The 27,724-nt window shown below is 54.8% G+C and overlaps 1 protein-coding gene across 2 annotated transcripts; it reads right to left on the bottom strand.

Moving 5' to 3' along the window:
- Positions 1 to 30: 30 nt before the first annotated feature.
- SHF (Src homology 2 domain containing F) lies at positions 31 to 27,341 on the bottom strand. 2 transcript variants are annotated; one of them, XM_030496946.1, is made up of 7 exons: positions 26,675 to 27,341; positions 19,342 to 19,471; positions 18,062 to 18,280; positions 15,696 to 15,833; positions 12,038 to 12,209; positions 11,580 to 11,699; positions 31 to 8,288 (listed from the first exon to the last, which is right to left on the bottom strand). In XM_030496946.1, exons 1-7 carry the CDS (start codon positions 27,131 to 27,133, stop codon positions 8,102 to 8,104), a joined length of 1,425 nt encoding a protein of 474 aa, XP_030352806.1. In that variant the 5' UTR covers positions 27,134 to 27,341; the 3' UTR covers positions 31 to 8,101. The 2 variants fall into 2 exon arrangements, with proteins under 2 accessions (XP_030352806.1, XP_030352807.1); XM_030496947.1 differs by lacking the exon at positions 15,696 to 15,833 and having other exon boundaries at positions 26,675 to 27,319.
- Between the last annotated feature and the right edge of the window lie 383 nt (positions 27,342 to 27,724).

Genomic DNA, 27,724 nt, shown 5'->3' with positions numbered 1-27,724 from the left:
TTCTTTTCTACAAGCTGTCACATTTGTAGCTGAGTGAAACTGGTGTTTATTCCTACAGGAACAGACACACTAAGTACATGGTGGAGGAGACTACACAGAGGATCATGAGCTTCCCTGTATCACCTCTCTGTGGGCATGTGAACACACGCTCGATGTAGGCAGCAAGCAAGGACACCGTCCCCCCCTTGCTGGATTTCTTCTTGCATTTTTCCCACTGGAAGACAAACAGCTGGTTGTCCTCATTGCTTTGGTCATCTGGGTGACTTCTCCGTGTGTGACCATCCTCTGCCCTCAAGTGATCCAGATCATGTATCATAGGGGCCAACTCTGGATGCTGGTGTTAATCCGACCCAGGACAGGGAAGGGAGCTAGTGAGAAGCAATAGGAGGACTTTGGGCAGCAGGCAGCGCAGCAGATTTGGATACAGAGAAGCCATATGGCCCAGATGCTTCGTGGAGCTACACACAGGTAACCATCCACATTCACGCACTCAACTATCCACCTCTTCCAGGCTGCAGCATCTCTGATATGCTTCAGTTCCCAAGCCAGCAGAGAGCATATGGCATTGTGTGGAGAAGAAAATTGGAAATTTGTTTCTTGAGTCAAACCGTGGTGAGGAGACAGCAAGCCGAGATTGAAATTCCTCTATCTAAATGGAAATGAGCAGCACCTCTGCTATCAGGGAGGGATCACCTGTCCCCACTCCTCCAGTCCCAGCACAGAGAGACCACAGACAGACCTGCTGTGCTTCTGAATAGGTATCACAGCAGGGGGGTCACGATGCAAGGATGCACACCCCCAGTGACACCACGAGAGACTCTGTCCCATCCCTGCATCAAGAGAGATGCTCCCACTCCACACCCAAGCAACCCATGAGTGTGTCAAAATCATCGCCTGCCACAGGGCATCCCGACCTTGTGTCCTGACAGGCATTCGTACTTGCTAACAGACAGACATTTACTGCAGCTGCCAAGATGGAATGAGAAGTACGATGATAAAAGAAGGATCTTGCTGCTAATGGCCCAGAGCAAGACCAGACCAGCAGGGACAATTGCCCAGTGCTGACACTGGGAACAGCTCCCAGCGCGAATTACCATGCTGCCTGTGGGGCTGACAATGCCAGAGCCACAAAGCCTAAGGTCACCCTGAATGATGGACTTTCATTGGGACCCTCAGCTGAGCAGGGCAGTGTGGGGTCTGCGACACACAGGGGACCAAGCAACATCCCTATGCTTGCTCTCTTGCTTGCTCTGGTGTACGATGTGCTGCTTCCTTTGGGACTGGCTGGAAGTCAAACTCAAGGCCAAGAGCCCTCACCAGGTAAGCAATCCACTCTCCAGCTCTTCCTGGTCCCACCTAGACCACTTGCCCCAGCCTGTGGCATCTGGGACCTCAGCTACAAGTCACAGCAGAAAAAAGCAAGATGGTTTTTAGCTCAGCCGTTCTGGGGGAAAAAAAAAAAACCAACAAAAAAAACCACCAAAAAAAACCCAAAAAAACAAACAAACAAACAAACAATCACCACACACACACAAAAACCAATCAAACAAACAAAAAAAAACCCAAAAAAACAAACCAGGAATCACCTTCCTTACAAGACACCGAAGCTGTCTCAGCTTGTACCTCCTTCTTCCCAGCCTCAGCTAACTCCAGCTGGCAGCTCTCTGGTCACCAGCATGACAAACAGGGCTGTAGACCTTCCCAATGCAAGGAATGGGAGACACTGTCTCTCCCATGCTTCCTTCACAGGCCAACACAGGCCATGGCTGTGAGTCACAACTTCCTCACTTTCTTGGTGCCTGGATGGGCACATTCTGCAACTTCTTTGAGTGACAACACTCTTCTCTGGACTGCCCTCTGAAGCATTTCTGGGGGTCTCTGATATCCCAGTTCTCCCCTTTTGGTCTCCCAAGCCAACGGGTCAATGAAGGAAGTCATTGGGATCCCATAAACATCCCCTAAGAAGACTTCAGCTACCAGAGGTGCACTCGGGACTCTGGCTTAAATGACATTCAGCAGGACACTGGGTCTTGCTGCCCACCAGAGACACTCTCTATTACCTCTGGCAGGACACCTAGTTACCACACAGCCCACAGTTTCAAGAGCAGGACATGAGCCAGGATAGCCCAGGATGGAGGTGTCAGGCTGCACTTCAGCCCCTGTAAGACATGGTTACAAGAGTGGCTGAGCAGATGGGGGCAGAGGAGGCTCTGACAGGGAGTCAGAGGGAATTAGGTGCAGCACAGAGCCTGCAATCTTTACCACACATTACCAGCTAGAGTTGGGGGTTGCTCTGATGTCAGGACCTGATGGTGGTGTCTTGCACACATGCAGAAAGCATGTGCCTGTCCAGAGGCTGCAAGGCACCTGTGTGGGAAAGCAGCTAATGCATGAGCCAAAATTAGGATGCCACGAGCACATGGAAGCCACGCCATGCCACATAGAGTGCCCACCCACTGCACACACAGTAAATCCAAGAGGCAAATCAGGCAGACTATTCCCCTTGGAATGACTTAAGGTGCTCTACACAGAAGCAAAGACATGCAAGAGCCTTCCCTGTAAATCCAGACACGCTGTGCATGGTCAGAGAGAGCACACTAAAACCAAACGTGCTGTGAATTTGCAGAGAGGTAACCCTTAATGCGAGCAGTAAATCGGGACATGCTGTACATGCACAGAGAGGCTGTAATGCTGCATAGGGGCAGTAAATCACAGCGCGGTGTACATTTGCAGCAAGTCTACCCCATCCAGGAGCAATGAGAAAGGACACAGGCAGGGAGCCCATCGGTCCCACACAGGCACAAATCAGGACTCGCACTGCACTGCCATTTAATGGAGAACAATTCAGCATGCATACATTTATCCTGGAAATTAAGAGAAAGATTGTAGCTGTGCAGGTCATCAAGCTGAGCGAGATGTGAATGACAGAGAACGCCTGAGGCACAACCACCAGATGAGGACATACTTTGAATGCATGAGATGATGGTCAACCAGGAGGTGCTGCAGGAGACCGCAGAGGACAGGACCAAGGTCACCTCACTGTGAAGGAAGGACCAGATTCAGGATAACCTAGATATGGCTCAAAATAGCAAACAAATGCAGCAAATGTGCCTTCCACATCCAAGAAAGGGAAAAGAGAGATAAAAACATACCTAGACTTTCATACCTTTACAAAGGTTTTTTTGAAGGAGACTCAGCTTCAAGATAAGAGGGGAAGTGGAAACAGAATATATCACAGATACCTTGTCTCAGTGTAACATAATGATTTTCCTTTGATAATTAACTTAGACAAGGTGATGCAGTGTATTTAGGCTGGTTAGATTTAAGGAAAAAGTTTGATTTGTACCCAATACGAAGAGTCTCCAATGCTGGAAGTCACAGGTATGGATATAGCAGAGGAGGAACCAGCTAATCAAGTAAATGATGGGTTGTGTTAAAAAGGGTGTCTCTGAGCTCTCTCTAGCACTGTTCCTCCATCCTAGTCTTGGGACGACCCCACTAATGTTAATAGCAAGCAGTGCAGGGCTGGGAGTGTGGAGTTGTCATGCCTGAGATGCATTTTCAGGAGGGACACAGCCACATTACTTGCAAGGCACTGGGAAGGTCTCACCCAGGAGATCTGCCCAAGCATGCTGTTCTGGAGATGTGCTTGCAGAATTGTGCAAGAAAAAAGGAGAGAACTGCTCACAAGTGTAGGCTGAAAATTAGGTGGAGGCATCCAAACATGGATGTTTTGAGACAATTTTCAATCAGGGTACCACCAGCAAGTAACTGGTTTGAGACAATGCTGGGGAAGCATACAGAAGGGACTGAGCTGGGGTGGTCACTGAGTTAAGGAATGAAACTTGTCCCTTCTGTCAAATATATTGGTCTCTACAAGATTTAAAAGGAGGCATTCACTTGGGCCGTGTGTGTGCCACATGCATGTGTGTGCTCTGCATGTGCTGCACTGCACATTTTGCTGGTAGCCTGCAGGGATCAGGAACAAATTTCTCTCCTCTGCTATAAACTTTGGCAGCTGAACTGTTGGGTTATTTGATCCTTCTGCAGATTGCTGTGGTTGGAGACAGAATAGAGGGAACTCTGTTTTCAGTGATATTCAAGCAACTTAGGCATCACTGCTAGGGCTGGGGTTTTAAACTAACCACTAGGCTTGGGCTCAAGGGAACTTCTCCAGGGCAGACGGGCAGGAAGGGGGCATGGATCTGAGGGTTTTACCCGGTCTCACAGTTATTGGTGGATCAGTTACTGGTGATACTCTCCAGCCTCCGTGGCGTTCAGGAGCCTTGATGGCTTGTGCTAGGATGGGTGATGAGGCTGATGATGCTAAGCAAAGTGCTTCATTTCCAGAAGGTGGGAGACATGAGGGACTGTGACAGAGTTTCAGTGAACACATCCCAGCTTCCAAGGAGGGCAAGCTCAAATCCTGCCCTGAAGCAGCCTTTCACCCCTCTGGGTTGCCTTCTGGCAAGACTACATCTTTTGGCCAGTGCAGTTCTGTGCAAGAGTAAGTAGAGCCCCAGGCTGGCTCACAACTGGGCAGAGTGGCACAGGGCTCAGGGGCCGTGCCAGCCCAGCCCTCACCACCATGCAAAAGCATGCTGCCAGCAGTGCTAATCCAATTATGAAACAAACTTACTTCCGTCATCACCAGGGCCTGCATAATACTAAAACACCTTGTGATTGTGGAGGGCTTAGCAAGGGACTAGACATCAGGCGATGAATGACAGAGCTCTTTCGCTTGCAGGGAGGAGGGACAGGGAACAGAGGCAGCTGGGAGGATATGGGAGATTGCTAGGACAAGTGGATTGGGAATTGCTACAGACAAAGGTCTCTGGTCAACCTTCATGTTCCCAGCAGGATTTACGTCTAAGCTGCATCAGGTTGCTGAGGCCCTTGTCTGTCCTGGGGATTAGCATCCTCATGAATGGGGATCGAACCCATCACCTCTCTAGCCCTGTCACATGGGTGCCACCAACCACTCCACTCCTAAACATCACCCCAGTCATGCGATGGCAAACGTAGCACTAAAATACCCTTGCAGGAGAAATTGAATTCAAATTTTCTGGGGAGCTCCTGATCAGTTCCCATCACAAACAGAAGATGCACCAGCCAGACCTAGAGTCATATACTTCATGTGGAAAACCCAAAATTACACCCCCTGGGTGCAAACAGGACCCATGACCTGCTTGGATGTACCCCATAAAGTCCATCCCTTGACCCAACGTCAGGGCTGGCTCTTTGCTATGGCTCTGCATCCTGCTCCTACATCTTTCTTGTTGGATGTCCCCCACCGCATGAGGGCCCTCACAGAGCTGGAGGCTCCACTGCGCTGGAAGCGTTGCCCTCAGGTTGCAGTGAATTCGCAGCCCTCTATCCCTGGCGTCCAGTCTCTCCTGCTAATGCTACAAAGAGGGGAAAAAACCCTAGCTAGGCTTAGGGCAGTTCTGCTTCTAAAACCCTCCCCCTCTTGACACTGGTCAACACTAACACTGGTTGGAGCAGGAGGGTAGACTAGAGACCTCCTAAGGTCCCTTCCAGCCCAAGTTACCATGTGAGTGTAACCAGGTCAAATGACGTGGTTATTTCCCTTTACTTGGCACTGGTGAGGCCACATCTAGATACTGCATCCAATTTTGGATCCCAAATACAATAAGAGTCCTGCAGAGGGCCACTAGGATAGTCAGGGCCGGAGAACGTGTTGTACAAGGACATGCTTGAGAAGTTGGGCTTCTTTAGCCTGGCGAAGAGACGGCTGAGGAGTGATGTAATTGCCACAGTGAGGATTGAGAGCTGCTTAGCTGAACCGCTTGGACACAAAGGCCAACTCCAGAGCAGTCCTGCTGGTCAGTGACTGTTTCTGGAGAGCTCATGCCTTAGTCTCATGCCTCTTAGTGCTCAGCCTGGATGCACCTAGAGATGGAGCTAGGCTGCTTGGACAGGATTCCACTGTAAACCTGTGAGCTCACTGATACAACCAGCACTGACTGCAAGGCAGTTTGCTCCCTGCTATAGTTTCTCCAGAGAAAGAAACAGATTATGGGGAGGCTCTCATGTGCTTATGTTCCCCAGCTGCATGGACGCGAGAAGCCTCTGCTTTCCCAGCTGTGGCCACGGGGAAGACAGTGTATCCCCCGGGATGAGCTCTGTACTGGAGTCATCAGGGCACAGCAGGGTTGCTAAGAGCCCTTGAAACCTTTAAATGCAGCAAGGGCATCCAAGAGTATCTCTGCAGATTTCTGCATCTCCAGCCCTTTCTGCAGGCTCTGGTGTGGCACTGCCAGGACAAAAACCCTCCAGCTGCTGTTGCCTCTGTCCCTGCTGGACAAGATGCCTCCTTGGGATGGAGAGAGGCAGCCAAGCAGGGCTGTAAGGAGACACAGGGCGCCTGATGAGCTCAAACTGCTGCCTTTTAAGGAGCGACAGAGGCTGAGGTATCCTGGAACAAACCACCAGTTTCTGCAGCCTCCAAACCGCAGTGTGCGCTCGTGGACCTCGCTGGCCATGCCCAATGGTCCCCACAGCAGCTCAAAGCCATGGGGGAGTCAGGACAGTGATCCCTGGCTACAGACTGAGCTGGAAAACTCTGGAGCCCTGGACAGTAAGTAGAGCGGGGACCCATGCAAGGTCCCCGTGGCCCCATTGACCACCTCCACGCCCCTCAGCAGGACCAGCTTTTTTCTGGGAACAGGCAGTGAGGAGGATGATGCTTTTTCACAAAGCCTTCATCAAACCACTGCTGATGCATCATCACCAATGCCCCAAGCACTTTGCTCCGCTGATGCAAAAGGTTTTGCTGGTCCAGCAGCAAATTTGCTGTTGTCATTCCCCCTGCTGAGCACAGCAGGACCACCAAGGGACTGGAGGAGAAAGGGAACACGCTGAAGAGGAGCAACAGTGACACTGAGCTTAGTCTGAAGCATGGATGGAGTAAACATGTGTAGGTACAGCAGCAAGCAACACCAGGAACAAGGTTAAAAGGCAAGGTATGCATTAAATGCTACAGAGCATCATACACAGCTTCAGCCGAATGAAGAAAAGGAGCAAGCTAGCCCAAAGACAAGGTATCAGGAAGACAAAGAACAGGACTGGGACCAGTAAATATCCAGAGGAGGAGATGAGATCTGTGAATTCAGGGATTTTGCTTAAAACTTACGAAGGGTGAAGGAAAACAAGGAGGCAAAAAGATCCCAAAGAGCACCCCCTTCCACAGCGAATAACAGGCAAGTCCAAAAATCAGCTCACTGCTGCCCACAGAGTGTCCCAAAGACATAGCAAGGACATGACCGCCAGCTTCCCTTGTCCCCCATGTTACAGATGAGTGAGCTGGCTGGACCGCTCAGGCACACGGGTCTCAGTGTATTCAAGAGCGAAGGAAAAAGCAATTCACTTCCAGCTTTTGTATAATAAAATCCCCCTTCCTGCTGTTTTGCCACACCGATCCCCCACTTAGGGTGGTGGGATGCATGGAGCAGGAGGCGAACATACACCACTTTATTAGGCAGTGGTGCTGCACGCCCAGCCGAGGGCGGTCACTATGTACATTTGGCAAAGGATGGCGGTGAGCGCTGAGCACCGTGCCGGGGGGGGGACAGCCTGCTCGGCGCACCACGCCTCGCTATTCCTGGCAGGCTTGTCCCTGCCAGCCTCCTCACCTGCAGGCACAGCCACTCTGTCTCCCACAGGCAGAGCCAGGCACCCTCATGGAGGCACCTCAGGCCTGCCACCAGATGACTTCTCTCCCTTTTCCCACACATCACCCCCCTCCCTTGCCTCTCCAAGGCCCCAGCTCCAGTCCTTATGTCCTGAGCTCTGCCTGGAGGCAGGCAAGGGCAGTGGGCAGCCAGTGAGCCCCTCTCAGCTCCTCATGCAGGGGTTCCCCCCCAGCGCCATCCCAGCAGGCAAACCAGTGCACAGGAGCCCCCCAGGAGAGCAGGATGAGGGGTCCAGCTGCAGCAACCCCAACAGTGCTGGCTGTGCCCAGCGAGCTGTTTGTGAGCTGCCGGTCCAGAGCCTGTGGTCAGCGTGACTGCGCTCGGCCCTGCAGATGGACCAGTTTCAGATGCACCCAGCCTGGAGCCTGGCTTGTGGCAGGTGAGTACTATAGGGTACGGATAGCCACCGGGTAGAGCAAGGACATGTGCTCAGCCCCCTTGATGGGCAGCTTGCGGCTGGCATAGTGATGAATGATCTCTGGCACGCTGTCGAAGGGTGGGCTGTGCTGACCCAGCACATACTTGTTCTCTTGGGTCCGGGACAGTTTCATGTGCATGAAGCCTTGGCTGCTCCTGCAAGGAGAGATCAAGGCAGTGTTAGGGCTGCAGCTAGCCCCAGCCTCCCATCAGCTCCTGACATGCCCCCACCCTGAAAAAGGCAGCCTAACCATGGCCCTGCCCATACCATCCTGCTCTTGCCCAACCCCATGTGAAGCCCACAAGATGAAAGAGGGACACAGCTGTGTGCCCCCCAACGGAGCACGGCCATGCAGAGGGGTGCAAGGGGTTGATCCAGGGACAATAACAGGGCCAAGGCTGGGGTAGGCATGGGGAGGCGCGGAAGAAAGGGCAAAGCCTGGGCAGGAGCAGCTGGGACTCTCACTGCAGGGTGACGTAGGAGAGCAGCTTTTGCCCCTTGCATGTGGCAAAGCCCCTTTTGCAACTGCCCCGGCTCACACGGGAGGACTTCAGCTCACATACCTCCAGCATCACCATGGCAAAGCAGGATTTTCTCCTTCGGCCCACAGCATGCTGATCCCCCATCCCCCTCAATGCCAACGCAGGATTTTCTCCTTCGGCCCACAGCATGCTGATCCCCCATCCCCCTCAATGCCAACACTGAGGGCTCCATAGAACCCACTCAGCGTAGTGAGGCCATTTCCCAGCACAGCACAGGCACTGAGCCACGTGAGGGGGTGCAGTCAGATCCTGCCACGAGCACTGATTCCAAGTGACGGGCTAATGGCCCTGTTGCTATTAATTTGCGTCTCTGAGGAGAGCCACAGCCTGTCTGCAGTGTCTGGAATGCACATTAAGGCAAAATATTGATGACTTAAAAGCAGACAGAACCTCATCAGCAATGCTGAGCTGCCTCCAGCGCTGTGCAGGCCAGTCCCTTCCCCCCGGCTGGAGTCGGTACCCCTAATGGGCAGCCTGGCTGCATTAGCAGAATGGGTTTGCAATCCATTTAGAGCTGAGAGGGAAGGAGCTGGCCCCATGGGAGGGCAGAGCTGCAGCCCCCTGCCAGGAGCCAAGAAAAAGCCATAGCTGGCCGCATCCTGTGTCCCAGTGGCAGAGTGCAGGGAAGAGCTGTGGGGCTGCCCCATGCATGGCACCCGTGAAGGTGCATGGGTTCATCCTGCACACACACATGTGGTCGCAGCACTAACATGCAGAGCTGCCTGTGGATGCTGCCCTCAGTGCTGCACCCTGTCTGCAGAGAGACCCAGCCCTTGCCTGTGCTGGCAGGGGAGAGGTGTGCAGGAGCCTGGTGCTGGGTCAGTGCCGGTCCAGAGCCAGAGCGCTGCCACACGGATCCACAGAGAGGTGATGCTGGTTATGTTTTGCCCAGAGGCTTTGTCACAAGCTCAGGGATGTGACCTAGATCGGACCCCTGGAGACACGGCTGAGGGAGCATGCTGCAAACCTAACAGCCTTGGAGCCAGCAGCAGGGGTGGGAGGAGGGACAAGGGGCAGCCGCCGTTCCTGCCGAGCACCTTACAGACATGAGACAGGACCCAAACCTTTGCAGCATGGCCTCAGCCACTCTCACGGAGGTGCGATCCAGGAGGGATTAATTCTCCAAGTGTTTCAGGCATTGACAGTACAACCCTGTCCATGACATGCCATGTGGGATTGCCTAGCCTGGACCAGCCAGGAGTGCCACGGCAGGGTTAAATCCTTCCGGCTACCTGACACACTATGGGTACAGTGCTCCTGCTGCTCTCTCTAGTGCATAGTTTCCTTTAAAGCAGCACAAAAGGGCTTTAGGTCAGCATGGGAGCTCTCTTTCAGACCATATCCTCCACCACGCCTCTTTCCTCAAGGAAAAAAAAAAAAATAATAATAGAAAGAGACGCAGACAGCCAGCTTACAGGTATATAAAAAGCATCCCAGGGGATTTTCATTGAACAGGCTCTATAGAGAAAGGCAGTGGAGTAAAAATCATGTTGCTGGGGCTGTGGGCCCACTGCAATCACAGCTGATGGACAGGTAATGCCTGAGCAGCTCCTGGATGCACTGCAGTCTCCACTGGGGAGGAGGGATGCCACTGCAAGGCCGTGTCCTAGCCACGCATGCTGTTTGAGAACAGGATTTGGCCCTTTTTGCCACAAGGCTAAGGATGGTTGGTAAGAAGTAAGGAAAAAAAACCAAAGAAATATGTGACTGGCTTGTAGAGAGGTGATGAAAAGGGACACCCACACTGGTGAGGGAGGAAGCCCCATCAACAACCAAACGCCACCAAACATGCTGGTCTATGGCACCCACAAGGTGATGGCTGAGAGGACCTCTTGTAGCCTCGAATATGAGCCAGCCAGCAGAAGCCGTTGCTTCAGTGTTGCTTCAAAATTGCTTGCAAGCCATGGCAAAAAGAAAAAAAGATAGACAGAGCAATCTAATTCACAATTGTGTCACTGGGAAATAAACAGCAGAGGCTGAAACCACCAGGGAGCAATGCAGGTACAGCACTGGGGAAACTTAAAGTATATTGAGAAAAGCATAGGAGTATGTGGCCTGTTGTTGGGCAGAGATGACTGAAGTGCTCAATAAATACTTTTTCCACATCTGCCAGGAAAAGAGCTAAAATAGTCATCCAGCAGAAGGGCAAGAAGTTATTTGCTAATCCATCATCATTTTCAGGACAGGTATCAGCCTTCATTTCATGCCCCAAGAGTCACAAAAGAGCTGGATGAAGAGCTATGGGCAGCTCCCCCCTTCATAAGCAGGACACACGCGGTGATGTTCATGCAGTTTTGGTGCTCAGGGAATCTGGAAAACTTGGGGAGGGTGCAAAGATCGTCCCCCAAAAAACAAGCGGAAACCAAGCTATAACGTGGGGGTGAGGTTTTCCTGCTGTGAAACCAGAGAAGGGTAAGTCCCTTCTGAGCTGAGCAACAGCTTCAATGATTACGTGGGCTGGGGAGGCAGGGATGGGTACCTGCATTTCCATCAACAGGATCTCACAAACTTTCTTTTCTCATGAAAGTAAGCTACAAAAAAAACAGGTAACAAGCCAGAGCTGGAAGCTGTAACCAGACACATTCATGTGATCAGTGAGGCAGATTATTTTATCTGTTTCAGGGATTACTAGCACTGGCAAGGGAAGAGCAGTGTGCCTCCAGATCTTCAAGCCTTCCCGAGACATACTTTTGCCAGACACCAAACCAGAAGCCTGTGACACACCACAGAGAAGCGCAGACTTCGTATCCCAGCCATTCCTGACCACACTGTGGTCATCTCAGAGTACCCCATCAGCACAGGCATAAGTGTGCGTGGGACACCCACCAGTGAGGGGTCACCTATGGTACCAAGTCACCTCTGCTGTGGGTCCACCACCCCCCAGCCCCATCTGGGCTCACTCACTTCAAGGAGAGGGAGAAGTCATTCTTGCTGGTTTCGCTGTTGCGCACCAAGTAGCTGGCCTCCTTGCACAGCCTCAGCAGCGTCTCTGCATCCGTCCGGCTGATGGCCCCATGGTACCAGCTGAAGGTTGGAGAGGGACCAGATTTGCCAGGCAGAACAGACACCCCAGGAAGGACTCTGCCCCGGGGCAGCAGCAATGCAGCACCGCTAGCACCTCCCCAGGGACAGCAGCCACCGTTTAGGAGGAGGGGTTGGGGGACAAGGGGCAGGGCTTCCACCAGGCAGCTCAGGGGGGCTCAGGGGGCACACGGGGACACCACAACTGCGGGATGGGCAGCAGAGACAAGCAGGCAGAAAGGTAAAGCCAGGGAAAAAAGAAGAAGCAGGACTGCCCCGGGGCTCAGCATGGTGCGGCCACAAGGATCCTGAAGCAGCTGCTCAGAGCAGGCAGGACTCACCACTGGCTCTCCAGGGGCAGGGCAGGGTCAATCCTCTCCCCAACAAAGGGGCCAGGCTCGGCGATAAGCGTCTTCGTGCTCTTTAGGCTGCTGGAGCCATGCCTCAGGGCAGCCCTGGCCTTCTCCTCCCTGCAGGGCGAGGTGCAACCGTAACCCAGCCCCTCCGATGGACCTACAAGACAGACGCACATCACACCGGCAGCGGGGACCGGCGGACAGGCTGGGCTCACAGCTTTCCTCATGTGGACAGAGCCGGCAGAAAGAGCCAGAGCCAAGTCACATCATGCTGGGTCACACTGCCTCCTGCCCAGTCCCCCTGCCATAAGCAAGGGAGGGCAGGGCAGAGCAGCTATTGGACTGCTGCTCACTGCAGTGCCCCAAGACAGACAAGGTTGGGTCCCCACCACGCCAGGACTGAGGTCCTCACAGCACCTGAGTGCCTGGGAATTATTTTCCAGGGAAGTTTCAAAAGCTTTTTCCTTTTTTCAAAAGGAAGGCCATGGAGATGCTGCAAGGGCTGGAGCAGCTCTGCTCTGAAGACAGGCTGAGAGAGCTGGGCTGGTTCAGCCTGGAGAAGAGAAGGCTCCTTAAGGGGAGACCAGTGCCTAAAGGGGCTGTAGCCCCTTGTAAGAAACCTGGAGAGGGGCTTTGGACAAGGGCCTGTAGGGACAGGACAAGGAGGAATGGCTTAACCTGCCAGAGGGGAGACTGAGACGAGATCTTAGGCAGAAGCTCTTCCCTGTGAGGGTGCTGAGGTGCTGGCACAGGTTGCCCAGAGAAGCTGTGGCTGCCCCATCCCTGGCAGTGTTCAAGGCCAGGCTGGACACAGGGGCTTGGAGCAACCTGGTCTAGTGGAAGGTGTCCCTGCCCGTGGCAGGGGGTTGGAACTGGATGAGCTTTAAGGTCCCTTCAACCCAAACCATTACATGATTCTTTGAAATGCAACCAGAGGTTCAGAGGTTGCAGTACAGAGTTAAGTGAGAAGCAGTAAGGAGAGGCTCTCCAAGCTTGGGGAAAAACAAACAAACAAACAAAAACCGTGAGGAGGGGGTAGATGAAGCTGGAGAGGTAAGTCCATTTGGAAATGATGGACACATTTCTGCTGGCACAAGTAAATCTTACCTGGGGTGAAAAAAAATAATTCCCCAAGGAATTAAGGGGACATTTTGACTGCAAGGTGCCTCCCCAGTGCAGCTGCCTGCCCATCACTGGCCCAGCCACAGGCCCTCCTGCACAGACAACGTGCAGTGGCCTGGCAAGCAGCAGGGGATTGAGATATGCCCCAGGGACCCAGCCTCCCACTGACTGTTATTTCCGTGCGGGATGATTTCAACATTAACAATATTGTTTCTCCCTCCTCCAGAGAGTTCATTAATGCTCCCCTACAGCACAAGCCCCCTCACACAAATGACTTATCGATCAGGCAGAGCTGCCTCGATGCAAGGTTGCCAGTGGCTGGTGCATGGAGGCACAGTTGCCCTGGAGGTAGCAGAGCTCAGGCACTGCAGCTCCCAGAAAAAGTGGGATGACCCAGGCTGGCACCTTTCCCCTCCCGATGCTCCCTGGCTGCTCAAGGGGGAGGCAAAAGCATAGGACGCTGAGGCCACACTGCTGCAGAGCAGAGGCAAAATAATACCCTGAGAGGGATGTTCTCTCTAGCAGGGCATCCTCTAAGGTGGCTATTTGAGGGAAACCTTGTTTGGACCCTACTCAGGTGAGCAGGTCATCAGCTCCCCAGCAACAAGAAGAAAAGAAGGCAGCTGAAAGGAAACCCAGCTAAAAGGCTCTGCAACTTAGCATGGATTTTATCCCCAGAGAAAGAGCTCGGGAAGGAGGTGCCCGGCATTAGGGCTTGACAAGCCCTGCCTCTGCAGTGGTCCGGCTTTTCACCGGCCAGGCTTCCTCGTGCATAACATCCAGGCTTCAATTTCAACTCATCACCTTAAAAAATTGGGGCAATCATTAAAAAGCCAGACAATCAAACCAGCAAAGTGCTTGCTGGTGGCACAGAGTCATCATGTTAACGGCTCAGAAGAAATGCATTGCACTTGCCAGAGAGAGGCAGAGGCATGTGCATGATTAAACAGGATATTAAAAATAAGCCCCTAGGAGTAAGGTGACATCCTTTAAGAAGTTCAAGTCACCCCCAGACAGGAAAAGTAGAAAATCAGACAAAACTCTGACAAGATAAACTTAACACAACAATGCAAGTCGGGGTGGGGGGGGGGGGGGAGGAGGGGGGAAGAAAAAGAGACTGTTGCTAAAACCAGGAAAAATGTCAAACTGATGTATTCATCAGGAGCAGGATGCGTGTCAGAGTGACTGCAGGGGTAATAAATGATGGGGGAAGAGAAGAGGCTGCAGAGCAAAGAAATTCATTTTTCTTGACACTTGCATTCACTGTAGGAAGAAGATCAGGAAGTTTCCCCTGCCAAGACCTCTCTTTTTAGGGACTGATCTCAGTCCGTAGCATCACTGCAGGTGTGGGTCAACTCCCCATCATAGCCCCAGAGCAGAGCAGCCACATCATTCTTGAAGTCTCACTACGATCGGCAGCAAAATCAGCTGTCACAGGCAACCTCACGCTCAAACCCACCTGGGAGGTAGCAAAAGCCATACTGGTTTTTCTTTAGAAGCAATGCAGAGACCTGGGTAACTGCAGATAAGGAAATCAGCCATCTGCACCTGGCATGTCACAGTGCCTACCAGAAGCAGTGTTAGTGACACACAGGCAGACATGGCATGCTGGGGTGCAGAGGAAAAGTCACATCTCACAGGTCCGCCACAAGAGTGGCAGCCCAAGCCCGAAAGCCTGGGTGGCTTTCAACAAAGCCCCCACCTAATGCTCTTGGCAAAACCCTAATCCACATCTGCCACAGAGTAAGAGCAACGTCCTTAAAATTTTAAAAGAGAAGCAGCAATATTTGGCTTTCTTAAGCCAGACTGCCAGCAGAGTGCAAGGGAGGATATTTATGGGGCGCTCTGCTGCTGGCACACACAAAAAAGGCTTCACAACAAGGCAAACCTGAGATGACAGAGTCTATCTGGGAGATTTAGCTGTCCAGGATAGAAAAAATGAGAGTGAAGAATCCAGAGGGACCTTCTGCCACTGAGCAGCAAGGTAGTAACACAGCAGAGGAAACAGAGCAGAAGTAAATGATGAAGTGAGGCGCAAGGGGAAAAAACAACCTCAACTTCAGCGGTTGGATCTGAATTAGCTGCTACCACACCTGTAAGGGACCCGCATATTAAGAGTCACAAGAAAACATCAGCTAAATGCTCAGACCAGTTGTCAAGAAGACCGTAAAAGCAGCCATCGAACACTGGGAATTTGGAGGCAAGGAGAAGAGAATAGAAGGTAATAACTCTGCCACCAAATAACGCCCTGGTGCAGCCTGACCGTTGCGTGCAAAGAGGCATCATGGAGCTAGAGAAGACGCAGAAGAGGTGAGGACAAACATCTGGCATCCAGCACAGGACAACTGAACAGGGCAGCAGGAGATGGGGGAAGGCGGAGGAGGAAGGCGGGTGTCTGGCAGTACCACAGGCAGCAGACCGACCTCTGCCAAGTTTGGGCAAGATCGAAGAGTTGCAGCACCTCAGTCACAGCGAGCACCAGAGAGTCCCCCTGGACAACCCACTGTCACCCAAGACCCACCATTGGCGTCTTCGTAGCTGGGCTGGCCATGCTGCAGAGGGACGGAGGCACCGGCCTCACTGTCCAGGGGGCTTTCACCACTGTCGAGCTGTCCCACCGGCGGTGGCCATGGCAGGTCTTTAATGACCTTGATTTCAACTGGATGGGGGGGAGTGGGGGATTAGCAGGAGAAGAGAGAGAAAGAGAGAAAGAAAAGATTTTAGAAAAAACCATCACCAACACCAGGCCCATGGAGAAGGAGAGCATTTGTTGGGGGAAAGACCTGTTGTCCTGGGTTCAGCTGTAGCAGTCATTTTTCTCCTTCTTAGTAGCTGGTGCAGTGCTGTGTTTTCAACTTTAGTCTGAGAACAATGCTGATAACACACCAATGTTTTTAGTTGTTGCTAAGTAATGTTTTCTCCGATCAAGGACTTTCTCAGTCTCATGTTCTGCCAGTGAGGAGGGGCACAAGAAGCTGGGAGGAAGGAGAGACAGGACACCTGGCCCAAACTAGCCAAAGGGCTATTCCATCCCACAGCACATCATGCCCAGTATATAAACTGGGGGGAGTAACCCAGAAGGCCCAGATCACTGCTTCGGTCGGGCTGGGTATCGGTCAGCGGCGGGTGAGCAATTGTATTGTGCATCACTTGCTTTTATTGTTTTCTTTTCCTTTTCCCCTTTTAGTTTTATATTCTCTCCCCTTGTTATTTCCCTTATTATTAGTAGTGGTTTTGTATTATACCTTAGCTACTGGACTGTTCTTACCTCAACCCCTCAAGGGGATTTGCATTCTTTTGATTCTCCTCCCCATCCCTCTGGGAGCTGGGGGGAAGAAGGGGGGCAGTGAGTGAGCAGCTGCATGGTTCTGAGTTACCAGCTGGGCTTAAACCACGACACCTGTGGACTAAATTCCTGGAAGCCCTCTGCCAGCTTGGCTGTCCTTTCTCCTCCACAGCACTGAGAAGGAAAAGGCCCAACACGGGGCACACTCCCGATGGAGAGACCTTGCTCCTCCATCAGATTTCCCAGCCAAAACTCTCTGGGGCAGGGGGGAGCCTGCAATCACCCCCATCCCACATACACATCCGTCCAGGGGACCTTGGCCAAGCGTTCCATTGCCATCTGTCCTACCCGTGCATCCGTCCTGCCCCAGCTGCTTCACAACCAGCCCATGGCGTCCACATCCCCCTGCCAGGCACCAGCGGGTTATTTCCTTGTGTTGGTACTAGCTGCCCATCAACAGGGGTCTTGCAGGCCCCCCAGAGGGGAAGAGGGCCAGCAGAGAGATTCTGGCATTGCAGGAGAGGAGAAATGCGCTGCAAGCCACAGCAGGACTTGCTCTGGCTCCAGAAGAAAACAGGCAGCAGGTCCTAGTGTGGCCCAGGGCATGGCAGCCTGACTCCCCCAGGACTCGGAGCACGCCTGAAGCACCCTGGGGAGTGCCCACGTGCATCCATGTGCAAGCCAGACCTGCGAACACCCTATCTCCACATCAAGCAAGGCAGCTCATCTGCCCATATCCGGAGCACAGACACCTCAACACAAACCTAGCACAGCAGTGCACTGCGTTTCATGACGGAGCCCAACAAGCCAAATCCTCAGCACAGGGTGCCACGGGCACCGGCCCTGTACAGGCCAAGTGCAATGGTATGAGTGCAATCCCAGCATGAGTAGATGCCATGGCATGGAGACAGCAAACAGCTCACAGAGCCCAAACCCAAAAGGTGGAACAGTCCCAAGACTCCACATCTCCCTCTGCCAGCATCTTTGCGTGGCACTGACCACTGCTGGCTCAAGCACCTAGTGCGCGCCAGCTGTAGCTTAAATGTACAATGCCGCAATTAAAATGCATCCTAGATAAGAGTGTGGCAATTAGCCAGCGTTGGCAGAGGAGCCAGCGCTAATGCCCAGCATGGATTTCCTCATTAACAAACACAAACACTATCGATCCTGCAGCACAAATAAATAGGCCAGGGGGCTGGACAATTGCCTGGCCAAAGGCTACTGGAGGATCCTCCTGCCCCAATGAAGGAGGGACCTGCTTGAGCCCAGGGTCAAACCACTCCCCTGCAATTCAAAGCCTGGGCAGGGTTAACTTACACCAGAGGCTGTGATGAGCCAGAAGGGGGAAGGGGCAACAAGAGATGGGCACTGGACAGTCTGCCAAGGCAGCTCTGCCCACCATTCCACCCAGCCTGGCTCCCAGCTGAAAAGAAACAGCCTTTCCAAGTTCATGAGTGCTCCCTGAACCACAGAAATGCAGAGGCCAACACTACTGACCCCCAAAAGACAAAGGAACCTCAAGGAGCCAGCTTTCCCCCTGCAAAATGCAATGCAGCATTGGTTGCTTTACAGCTGCTCCCATCTCTCATCTCCCATCTCACCTGCAAAGGCTTTGGAGATCCGCTCCTTCTTCCACTCCCAGGGCTGGTCATACTCCTCTGGTGGCCGCTCATCATCCTCTGGCAGCCGGGACTCCCTGGGCCTGGGGCAAGCTGGGCGGTCACCATCCATGTCCAGCCCTCCAAGCACGGGCTCATAGGGAGTGTCATAGAGGTGCAGTGGCCGGGCGGGAGCCTCCCGTAAGCCCTTCTGGCGGATCTCTAACAAGAGAAGAGCGAAAAGACCATGAGCTTTTTGCCCAACACACCCCAGTCATAGTCCCCAGAGCCCTGCTGAATGAAAGGGCTCAATTTCATCCAAGGGCAACGTGTGGTAGGGAGTATCAGTGATGGAGGAGACTGCCCAAACCTTCAGCAAGTGCCTGCCCGAAATGGGCGAGCTGCTGGGCAGCCAGGTCCTGAGCAGTCACCAAGATGCCTTTTCTCCCACAGTACAACACCCCCACTCTCGGGCAGCCCTGCAAAGCAGGGTCCATGGGGATAGAGCACCCCAGAGCCCGACATCCTGTGAGCAGCGAGGACAGGTTTCTTCCCTGAACACCCAGCATGGCTAGTTTAATAAAATGCTCTTCCCTCAGACAAAACAAAAGTCTCCCACAGACACAAGCAGCCCCTTCACCACTGGCTGATTTTTCCAAGAAATGCAATGGTCTGGTCCAAAAAGCTGCATGAGCTTTCCAGAAACCACTCAATCCAGGAAAATCACGGAACTGCAAAGCAGAGCCAGAGCCTGAAGCATGCAAGCAGCACAGTGACCCTGCAGCAGTAGGAGCGATGCCTTTGGAAGCACACGCTCTCCCCTCACCTGCTTTGCCAGCCATAAACAAGCCGCTGGAGACCCCATGGCCACGGTGGACAATGGCACACCCTGGCCCAGTCCTACCGAATTGCACAGCTCCACATCCATCTTAGTTTTATGCCTGATGCATCGAATGTCAGGTCTCTCCTGGCTCAGCCTGCCAAGTAGGCACCGTGGTCCCGGGGGGCAAAATTGAAGGGAGAAATACTGAGGTACTTTCATTGTCTGGGTAACCCATGTCAGTGGCCTCTGGCTATGGTAAGCCCATCACACATGGCTAAAGCTGTGAAAATTTGCCTGCGAAGTGGCCATGCACCATACCACAGCAATTGTCCAGGTTTGCCTTGTCTGGGGTCCCAGTGCTGTCACGGGCTGCAGGGAACAGAGGAGAGCGGCCAGCAAATTCACATGGAAGGGACCAGAGATGCAAAGAGTGGCCTTTGCACAGAGCCTTCCACCTTACCAGCCATCATCTTCTGGGCTTCATACGGTTCCATGTATCCATCATTTTCTGTCACCTTCTCCAGCCCTGCCTGGCTACCCGCCACCTGCGCCGCATCGAAGGGATCTGCATAGTCCTCCAGGACAGCCAGCTGAAAGAGGGAAGGTAGGAGAAGGGTTAGGGTCCTCCTTGCTTTTTTTTGGGAGGATTGGGGACCAGCTGAAGCCCCTTGAAACCTCACCATGAGCTCTGCTAGCAGCAGCCAGAGCAGCAGCACCATGGCACCCTGCAGAGCAGGTGCTGGAAGCCAGTGGCTTTCCAGGCACTAGCACTCAGCTGTGGAAATGCTCCAGCCTTTGTCCTGAAAGCTGGGATGGAGCCAAGCAGAGCAGAAGGCAGCCCAGCCTCCTCCCTTACCATCAGCTCAGCACTGCCAGCGCCGTGCAAACGCCCCAGCCAGGCCCCCACCACAGCACAGGGCTGCTGGCAGTGCCACCCCCACCATGGTGCACAGATGCTCTCCCTGTGCGTAGCCACATTTCCTTGTCCAAGGCGGAGAAGGGGCTCAGATCCCAGGACAGGGGTGTCAGCTGGCACTGACAAGACTGGGAACTCACTGGTTAGTTTCCAGGGCTCCTGTAGGCTCGTTTGAAGATATTTCTTAACAAAGGGGCTAAGAACAGCCTATGGCATCTTCTCTGCTCCCTCCCAGGCCCCCACAGCATCCCCATACATGTCCCAAGTAACATAAGACAGGGTTCCTTCAGGAGTCACCCAGAAGTAGGACCAGGAGCCTCTCAAGTGCCACATCACAGCGATGGCACAAAATGCCTGAGGTTTGCTGTTGCTAACGAAAAGGAGACGATCCTGAAGTAGGATATGAGGCATGTCCAAGAGCTTGACCCCCTCCAGCACTGGAGCCACACGCCTGCTCCAGCATCTCAGCAGTTTCCCAGCTGGAGCACTCCATAGCACAATGCTGCAGCCCCTGGCAAGCTGGGAGCTGTATATCCCACCTCCAGCCCCAAAGCCTGGTCCCAAAATGGGGCCAGGCAATATTTCCAGCAGGGTCCAAGTACACCCAAGCACCTTCACTTGGTCTGCTCTCCCACCAGGCTGCAAACCCCAGATTGGACCATCTGGCAAGATGGGTTTTGACACCATGACACCAGCTATGCAGAACTCCCACAGAAAGGACCAAATGGCCCAAGCACAGTGTGGCAGCTGCTTAATCCTACCTGGTGCCAGGGTCTGTCCTCACCACCATGCTGCCCCTGCTCCTGGCCAGTCTTGGAGACCAGAGCCACTCACACATTCTTCTGCAGCTCCCATAAGCAGCTTAAAACAAAACACTTCTTTCCTCCTTCCTGTGCAAAATGGCCTACAATGGCCTCAAGCAGCAAAATCCAGCAGGAAAAATGAAGAGGAATTGAAGCTGTAAACACCTCCACACAGCCCTGAGCCTTCACATCCCTCTGAGCTGTGGAACATGGTTCCCCCCACTCCAGCTCACCACTACCTCCGTAAGTGTCCCAGCTCTGGGTTCCCTGGGCAGCCAATGCAGTGGGGAGCTGGGATAGCTCTCCAAGGCCAGCCGCTCCATGCTGGAGCACAAGTGAGCAGCAGATCATCATCCCCAGAGCAAAGCTCGCCAGCCAGGGCAAGTAGACCAGGGGTTCAAGCATGGGAGCAAGCAGATGCTCTCGCCCCTTGCAAGGGGACAGATGATGCTCGGGATACCAGCCTCCCCCAGATAAGAGGAAAAGAGCAAAACCTCCCACCGGCTCTGCAGGAAAGGCCCAGGATGGGGCTGCAGGAGCAGCCAGCCCCTGGCTTTGCAGAAGGAGACAGGAAATCTGCTCCATCATCTGAGGGAGACATGGCATCGCTCAGCCTGTGCCAGGCACCAGGGACACCAAGGGACAACACTGAGCCCAGAGGGGCTGCAGCCCTTTGCCTGCCACCACTGGGGAGAAATCCCCCAGGGAAATCGAAGTCACTGGTGACTTTCAGAAATGCTTGGTCACTGGGACCCAACCTAACGCTCATGGAGCAGAGGGATGAGCAACAGCAACTGCAAATTCACTGCAGGAAACCCCTCTGCTTTCTCAACAACCTTTTCCTTTCCTGCCTGCAGCAGATGGGTGCTTCCCGTTCACTGCCTGCAAGATCGAAAGGGCAAATCAGTGCCTGCTGTTCCAAACAGCCTGGAGGTCCAGTGGGCACCCATGCCTTGGAAAGCTGCAAAGAGGCTTTTGCTCCACCACAACATCCGCAGAGCACAGCCCCCTGTGCCCTAGCGACAGCTCATCTGCGCACGCACTGGTGCCAAGGGAGGCAGGAGCACGTGGGCAGGCGTCCCAGCACGCACAGACACATAGGCTTAACATGTGAACGCCTGCAAGGCAGCACCAATGCATACCCTCTGCAAAGAGCTCTCGTGGCTCCAAGCGTGATGTGGAGCTGTAAAACACAGTTTGCTGATCCTCCAGGACTCAGAAAAGGATTGCCTGCTCGTTCCTCCCTCCCCAAGCCCAACCTGCCCACATTCAAGCCTGCCACGAACACCATTTCCTACATGCATTTTGCTAGAGACATAGACCTGACTTGCTGCTGGCACCAGTCCTGGACCCTCCCTCTCTCAACCCATAAATACGGAGCAGCTTCAGACAAGACAGGGCACCAGCACAGCAGCTCAGAAGCTGAAAGGCTCCTCTGCACGCAACGGTCATCCTTCCCAACCAGAGGAGAGCCTCCTCCATATTTCCTCAGTGCTTTGGTCTGGCTTCCGAGGGAGGGCGACACAAGCTCCAGTGAGCTCAGAGTGGTCCCCACTCAGATGCCTCCAGGTCTAGAAAGCAAAGGATGGTGGAGAATTCTAACGCATCTCTGCTGAGACCTCTAAACCTGGGTATTTCACTTGCAGGGGGGTACAGAGGCACTCAGCAATTAGACAGGCTCTACACAGCCAAGATATGTTTGCTGGGCTTAGCTCAGACCCAAAGCAAATGGCTCAGATCAAAGGCCTGAGTCTCTGAGCCCCCCAGGTTTGGTGGGGTTTTGCCACACTGGCTTTACTCCTCCACTATCTCAAGGATGCCTCTTCATAGGAGCAAAGTCTCCCCACCGTAGGCTGCTGAGAACGTAAACCCACCCAGTTTTTAAATGATCAGATATTACTGTGGAGAGCCATGGAAAAGGTGGGAAGGCAACTCCTGACTGTCTGCAGGAGCACTGCAACCTCAGGATGCACAATTAAGCAAGTGAGAACAGAATCCCAGGCTCTGAGGCTGGAGGCTCCAGCCAGTGCTGCAATGGGTGGGGGCTCTTAGGGGGCAAATGGCAATTACTGATTGCATCCTAATTCCCTTACAGGTGGGGCCAAACTAAAGTTGCCGGGAAACTGCACCTCTGACATTTCCTAATCTGATTGCTGGACTTCACAAGCCATGCAAAGCTCTCTGTGGCAGCCACGGTGCACGCAGCATTGCCCCAGTGCAGGGGCCATGGTCACTGGCAGAGCAGCTCAGTGGGGTGCCCCAGACACCCCCGGCTTCGTTCAAAGGCCAGGCATTTCCATACTTCGCTCGCCTCCTGTATCACACAGGGAGCTGCTCACCACCCAACTTATCGCAGCGCGCCATGCAGATGCCCAGGTGCTGATGCATTGCCTGCTCATACACAGAACAAGCTTTATTAGATTTGAAACTATTTGGGTGCAAAGCAAAAGCCTGACATGCAAAACCACCATCCCAGGGTAGCTCTTGGTGCAGACCAGTCCTTCACAGAGCAGCCAGGCACCTCTGGCACTTGGACACACATCCTGCTTGTGCACATGAGTTTTTCACACATTTATCTGCTGTGGCAATGCACACAGAGATCCCTGCTGCCACGCTGAGGCTGGCCTCACTTTACTATTTATGCCAACTGTAAGAAAAAAAAGAAAATCAAAAGAACATTAAGTTGAAGGACCACAACATTACTGTTTTTTTATGCTGCCCACCATAGAAGGTGATAGACAGCGGCTCTCCAAGATGCCATGGCAGAGCTGGGGCTCTTCACTCCATCTTGCTCTGGAGATAAACCATGTTTGGGGTCCCCCCAGGAGACTGCTGTGTTTAATGCTGGAGCTGCTCTGACTTATATCCAAATTCAGTTAATTCACTCTGTCAGGTGCAAAATTACCCCAGTTTCACACATCTTGCACCTTGGCTTTCAGTGGACGCTGAAGCCAAACCCAAAAGCAAACAGCATTGGCCTTCCGAGAAAGGTCCGGTCCGCAGCTCGCAGGGGACAGCTGGAGCAGGCAGAGAGCCCAGGGCTGCGCCCATGGCATGGGAGGAGGAGCGGGGGGGCGGACAGCACCGCATCACACAGGATGACTCAGTTCAGGGAGGCTCTTTCAGGAAGGACACACGCCCAGGAGCTTCCTGGCCAGCAGTTCCCACATCCCGTGGCACCAACCCTGTGTACCCAGAGAAAAGGCCAGTGACCAGTACAGTGGGCACACAACAAAGATGTCGCCACATCCCCAGGCAGATCCTCCAACCCAGTCGCCACGCACACTGTACTCTGGATGCAGATGTCCCCATGCAGGGAGATCCCTCACCACACCTTTCCGCACTGCATCCTTGTGGCATTGCTCCTTGCACTCAATTCAAACACAGCAGAGAAGACACCTCCAGGGTATTCACCTCGCCACCCCTCCAGGGTATCCTCAAGCCATACAGGGCCAGCCTGTTGCCCACTGCTATAAGGAAAGGACTGCCCAGACCAAGCAGATGGAGAAGGGCCTGTGCTGGTCCCCAGCACATCCAGCAAGCATTTCTAATGGAGCAGAAGCCACTGCAGAGCTCACTCTAAGCGCATCCCCACAAGATGTGGCAGATACCATGCAAGTCAGAAAGATGTGACTCATGCTATGACGGCAAAGTATCGCATGGCCCAGGCAGGAAGGGTGCCATTGCCAAGATGTTCTTGCCCTGTCTGCAATTCTCCAGAATGCGCAGGACAGCTACAGTGAACACAGGGCTCCCAGGGAACATGGTCAGCCCCCCAAACTCAGTGTAGAGCCCGTACCACAAACTACACAGCCTTGGCCATACCACACAACTAGGAACTGATAGTCGCTCCTTCCACTTCTGCCCATCTTCAGTCTTCCTGCCTGGAAGGGCTGCACATTTTATTAGGGTGATTTTCAATGTCAATCATTAGCAAAAAACCTCTCTGCTCCAGCAGCCTTGCCTCTACCTGGAATTGTACTTCTCCCTTCACCTTCAGCATCACGACAACTCAAGGCCCACACCTGAGGGCTTTCTGGAGTATCAGTCCCCACAACACATAGGGAACAGTGCCCATCACCTCTTCCTAAGCATGGGAGCACAGAGCCCCCTGCCACAATCAGCATCTTGGCTTAAAGAGCTCAGCAGAGGCTCCAGCCCATCCCCAGTGTGCCTTCCCTACTCCAGGATAACTTGACGCTTTCTCCAAGAGCAAGGGCCAGAAGCATCAGCAACCCCCCAGCAGACATCTCCATCCTCCTGGACCACCTCCAGAGATAACCACCATGACCCTGCAGCAACTGGAGAACCCTCCCACTGCTCAGCCCAATGTCAAGGCCAGCAAATGGGAGCTGCAAAGGGTGCTCAAGCTCAACAGAGATACTCCTCATTGTGGAAACTCCAGAACTCCTCCAGGAAAACTGTTCTAATGGACAGTTGCGTGCATTATCAAATACTTCCACCTTATGTCCAGTTTCACCCAGCCTCCAGAGCTCTGCCTGTGTCCATCACGTACTGAAGCCCTGAAGAATTAGAAACTTCCTTCCCACAGAGACACGCAGATCAGATTAATCACCATGTACCGTGGATAAGATGAGGGGTCTTCTTTGGCCTAGTGCTTTTAGCGGGATTTCCCCAAAAGTATCCCAGCTTTTGGCTTTTCTCTAAAATTCCCGGCTTCTTCCTGGCCCCCAAACACCTGCACAGCCCTGGCTGTATCTGTCGCAGTTCCCACTTCCTGCAGCTCTTTCTCACCCCTTTGCCTATCACAGCCTGAGTCCTTCCTATGACCACCACCTGCTCTTGGTCCCTCTGATCCCACGCCACGTGTTCCAGGGGAAAAACCATCCAGCAGACCACACATCTCCACAATGGCACTTCTGGTCCCTGCTGCCAGTGCCCTCCTCCTCTGCTGCCCGTAGTGGCCAGTTTACAGGGTCCTGGCTCAGAAGGGGGTTTCTGCCAGGCCCTTCCGGAAACCTCCCCAAAGCAATTGGTCAGTATGAGCAACTTTCCAAGATTCACCAGCAACAAGTTTTTCTATCTGCTTAAAATACTCCAGAGCAGAGTTTGCTCAGTGCTCGTTTCATCATGCCGCCCGGCGATGCAGGACCACAGACGGGATCACCATATCTGCCATTCCCTCCACCAGCTAGACCTGTCGAGTTTGCTCAGCAAGCCCCATCTTGCAGGCGGCAGCGCCAACGGGCACTAATTACCCCTTCTGCCTTTATCTGTGCAGTCCCCGCACCAACCTCTCCGCCAAGAGGCCCGACACCGACGGCCGTAGCCGGGTCCTTGTGCCGCTCAGAGCCTATGTCCCCACAGGGAGCTTCTCCCCAGCTCCCGCTTCCCGCTGGGGACGTTTCTCTCGCCCTTTTCAACACTGGCAGAGCCAGGCTCCGCTTTCTCCTCCCGAGAAGGCGGCTGGGAGGGGGCAGACAAAGAGGCGCTGAGGCTCCCTGACAAAGCAGCACAGCAGCTCGGGGGGGCTGGCCTTGGGCACGGGCAGGCCCTGGCAAGCGGGCAGCGGGAGATCCCCGCCGCTGGGCACAGAGTGGAAGGAGGCCCAGGGACACCGGCCCCAGCGTCGGAGGCCGCTGGAGACAGTCCTGTGACGAGGGGCGCCTTCCCCGGCTGGAGGTTTCACCTCTGCAGAATGCCCAGCACTCGGCTGCAAGGAAACGGCAAAACGGGAAAGGGGAAGGTGCCCGGCAGGCCCAGCGCTCCCGCACCTCAGCGAGCGACGCTTCCTGCTGAGGACCGTATCTGCCTCCCGCGGGAGCCGGAGGAGAAGCCGGGGCCGCCCCGCAGCGCCGCGGGTGCTGACGTGTGACCAGCATGTCGGTGCTGCCGGACGCAAGGGGACGCGGAGCGGGAGTCCCCGCGGAGCTCGGCTGTGGCTCCTGCCGCCGCAGGCTCCCGGCGCTTGACTTCACCTGCCCCAGGGGTCCTGGCCCTGCTCCTCGCAGCGGGTGCTGAGGATCCGGCGGGGTGAACCAGAGCATCCCCCCAGCCAATGGGACTGGGGCACCCCAGGGAGCGCGGCGGGGTGCCCGTGCCGGGACACTCACCTCCTGCGGTGGCTCGTCGGGCAGCTCGGGGCCGGCCGGCGGCGAGCTGGGAGCGGCGGATGAGGGAGGAGGGGGACTGGCGGGCACCTTCTCCACCGCCTCCACCTTGATGAGCCGGTGCTTGGGCGAGACATACCGGGGCCCGTCGGGGGCGGCGGGCGGCGGCGCCCCGCTGTAGGGGTCCTCGAAGTCGCGTTCCTTCTGCAGCCGGTAGGCCGCCACGATGTCGGGCTGGGCGGCGGCCAGCGGCTCGGCGGCGCCCCCGGGCGGCGGGGGTGGCTGCGGCGGCGGCCCGTCGCGGTAGTCGGGCTTGGGCGGCGCAGGGGGCGCGGGCTTGGCGCTTCGGAAGCCCAGGTGCTCGCGGAGCCAGCGGGCCATGGTGCCCACGCACTGCGGGGCCCCTCCGGCCCCGGCGCCGCCGCCACGCTCCGAGCCGGCCGCCGCTCCGCTCAGCAGCATCGACGCTGCCGGACTGAGCGCGGCGGCGGCGGAGCCCGGGCCGGGGGGGGGAGCGGGGGAGGCGGACGGGGGAGGCGGCCAGTGCCACCTGCCGGAGCCGCCGCGCCGGCTGCTCCGAGAGGGGCTCCCCCCTCCCCCTGCGTCCGCCCCACTGCCCCGGACCTGCTCCCCACGGCCCGGCACGGCCTCCCCGCCGCCTGGCCCGGCACGGCGCGGCCCGCCTCCCCCGAGGCCCGCCCGACCCGCCTTCCGCCGCGCCTGGCCCGGCCTTCCCTGGCTCTCTGGGCCGACCCCCCCGCGCTCCAGGCGGCCGCTGGCGCTCAGCTTCGTCCCAGGGGCTCCGCGTCCCGCCCCGGCCCCGAGGGAGAACCAGGCCCCCACGGGCCGCCCAGTCCCTCTTGCTGCGGAGCCTGGAGCCCGCGGGCCTGACCCGGCCCTGTGTGCTGCCGCCGCCGCTCGCTCCCCTGGAGCATGGCCCGGCGTTCGGAGCGCACGAAAGGTGCCTGCGGTGGCACGGGAAGGAGGGACAGCGGGGACGGTGCTAACGAGCCGGAGCCGTACGCGGTCCCTCGGTGGCAAACCCGCTGCCTA

Source organism: Strigops habroptila, chromosome 9 (assembly GCF_004027225.2).
Source record: "Strigops habroptila isolate Jane chromosome 9, bStrHab1.2.pri, whole genome shotgun sequence".
NCBI lineage: Eukaryota > Metazoa > Chordata > Aves > Psittaciformes > Psittacidae > Strigops > Strigops habroptila.
Note: the sequence above shows the minus strand (reverse complement) of the source record. Positions and strands in the feature narration are given on the sequence as shown.

Excerpts from the sequence above, each read along its gene's own strand:
- SHF (XM_030496946.1), bottom strand. The coding sequence starts at position 27,133 with ATGCTGCTGAGCGGAGCGGCGGCCGGCTCGGAGCGTGGCGGCGGCGCC. Across the intron at positions 11,700-12,037 it reads CTGCCCCTGGAGAGCCAGTG|CTGGTACCATGGGGCCATCA; the intron begins GTGAGTCCTGCC and ends TCCAACCTTCAG. Across the intron at positions 8,289-11,579 it reads GACTTCTCCCTCTCCTTGAA|GAGCAGCCAAGGCTTCATGC; the intron begins GTGAGTGAGCCC and ends CTCTCCTTGCAG.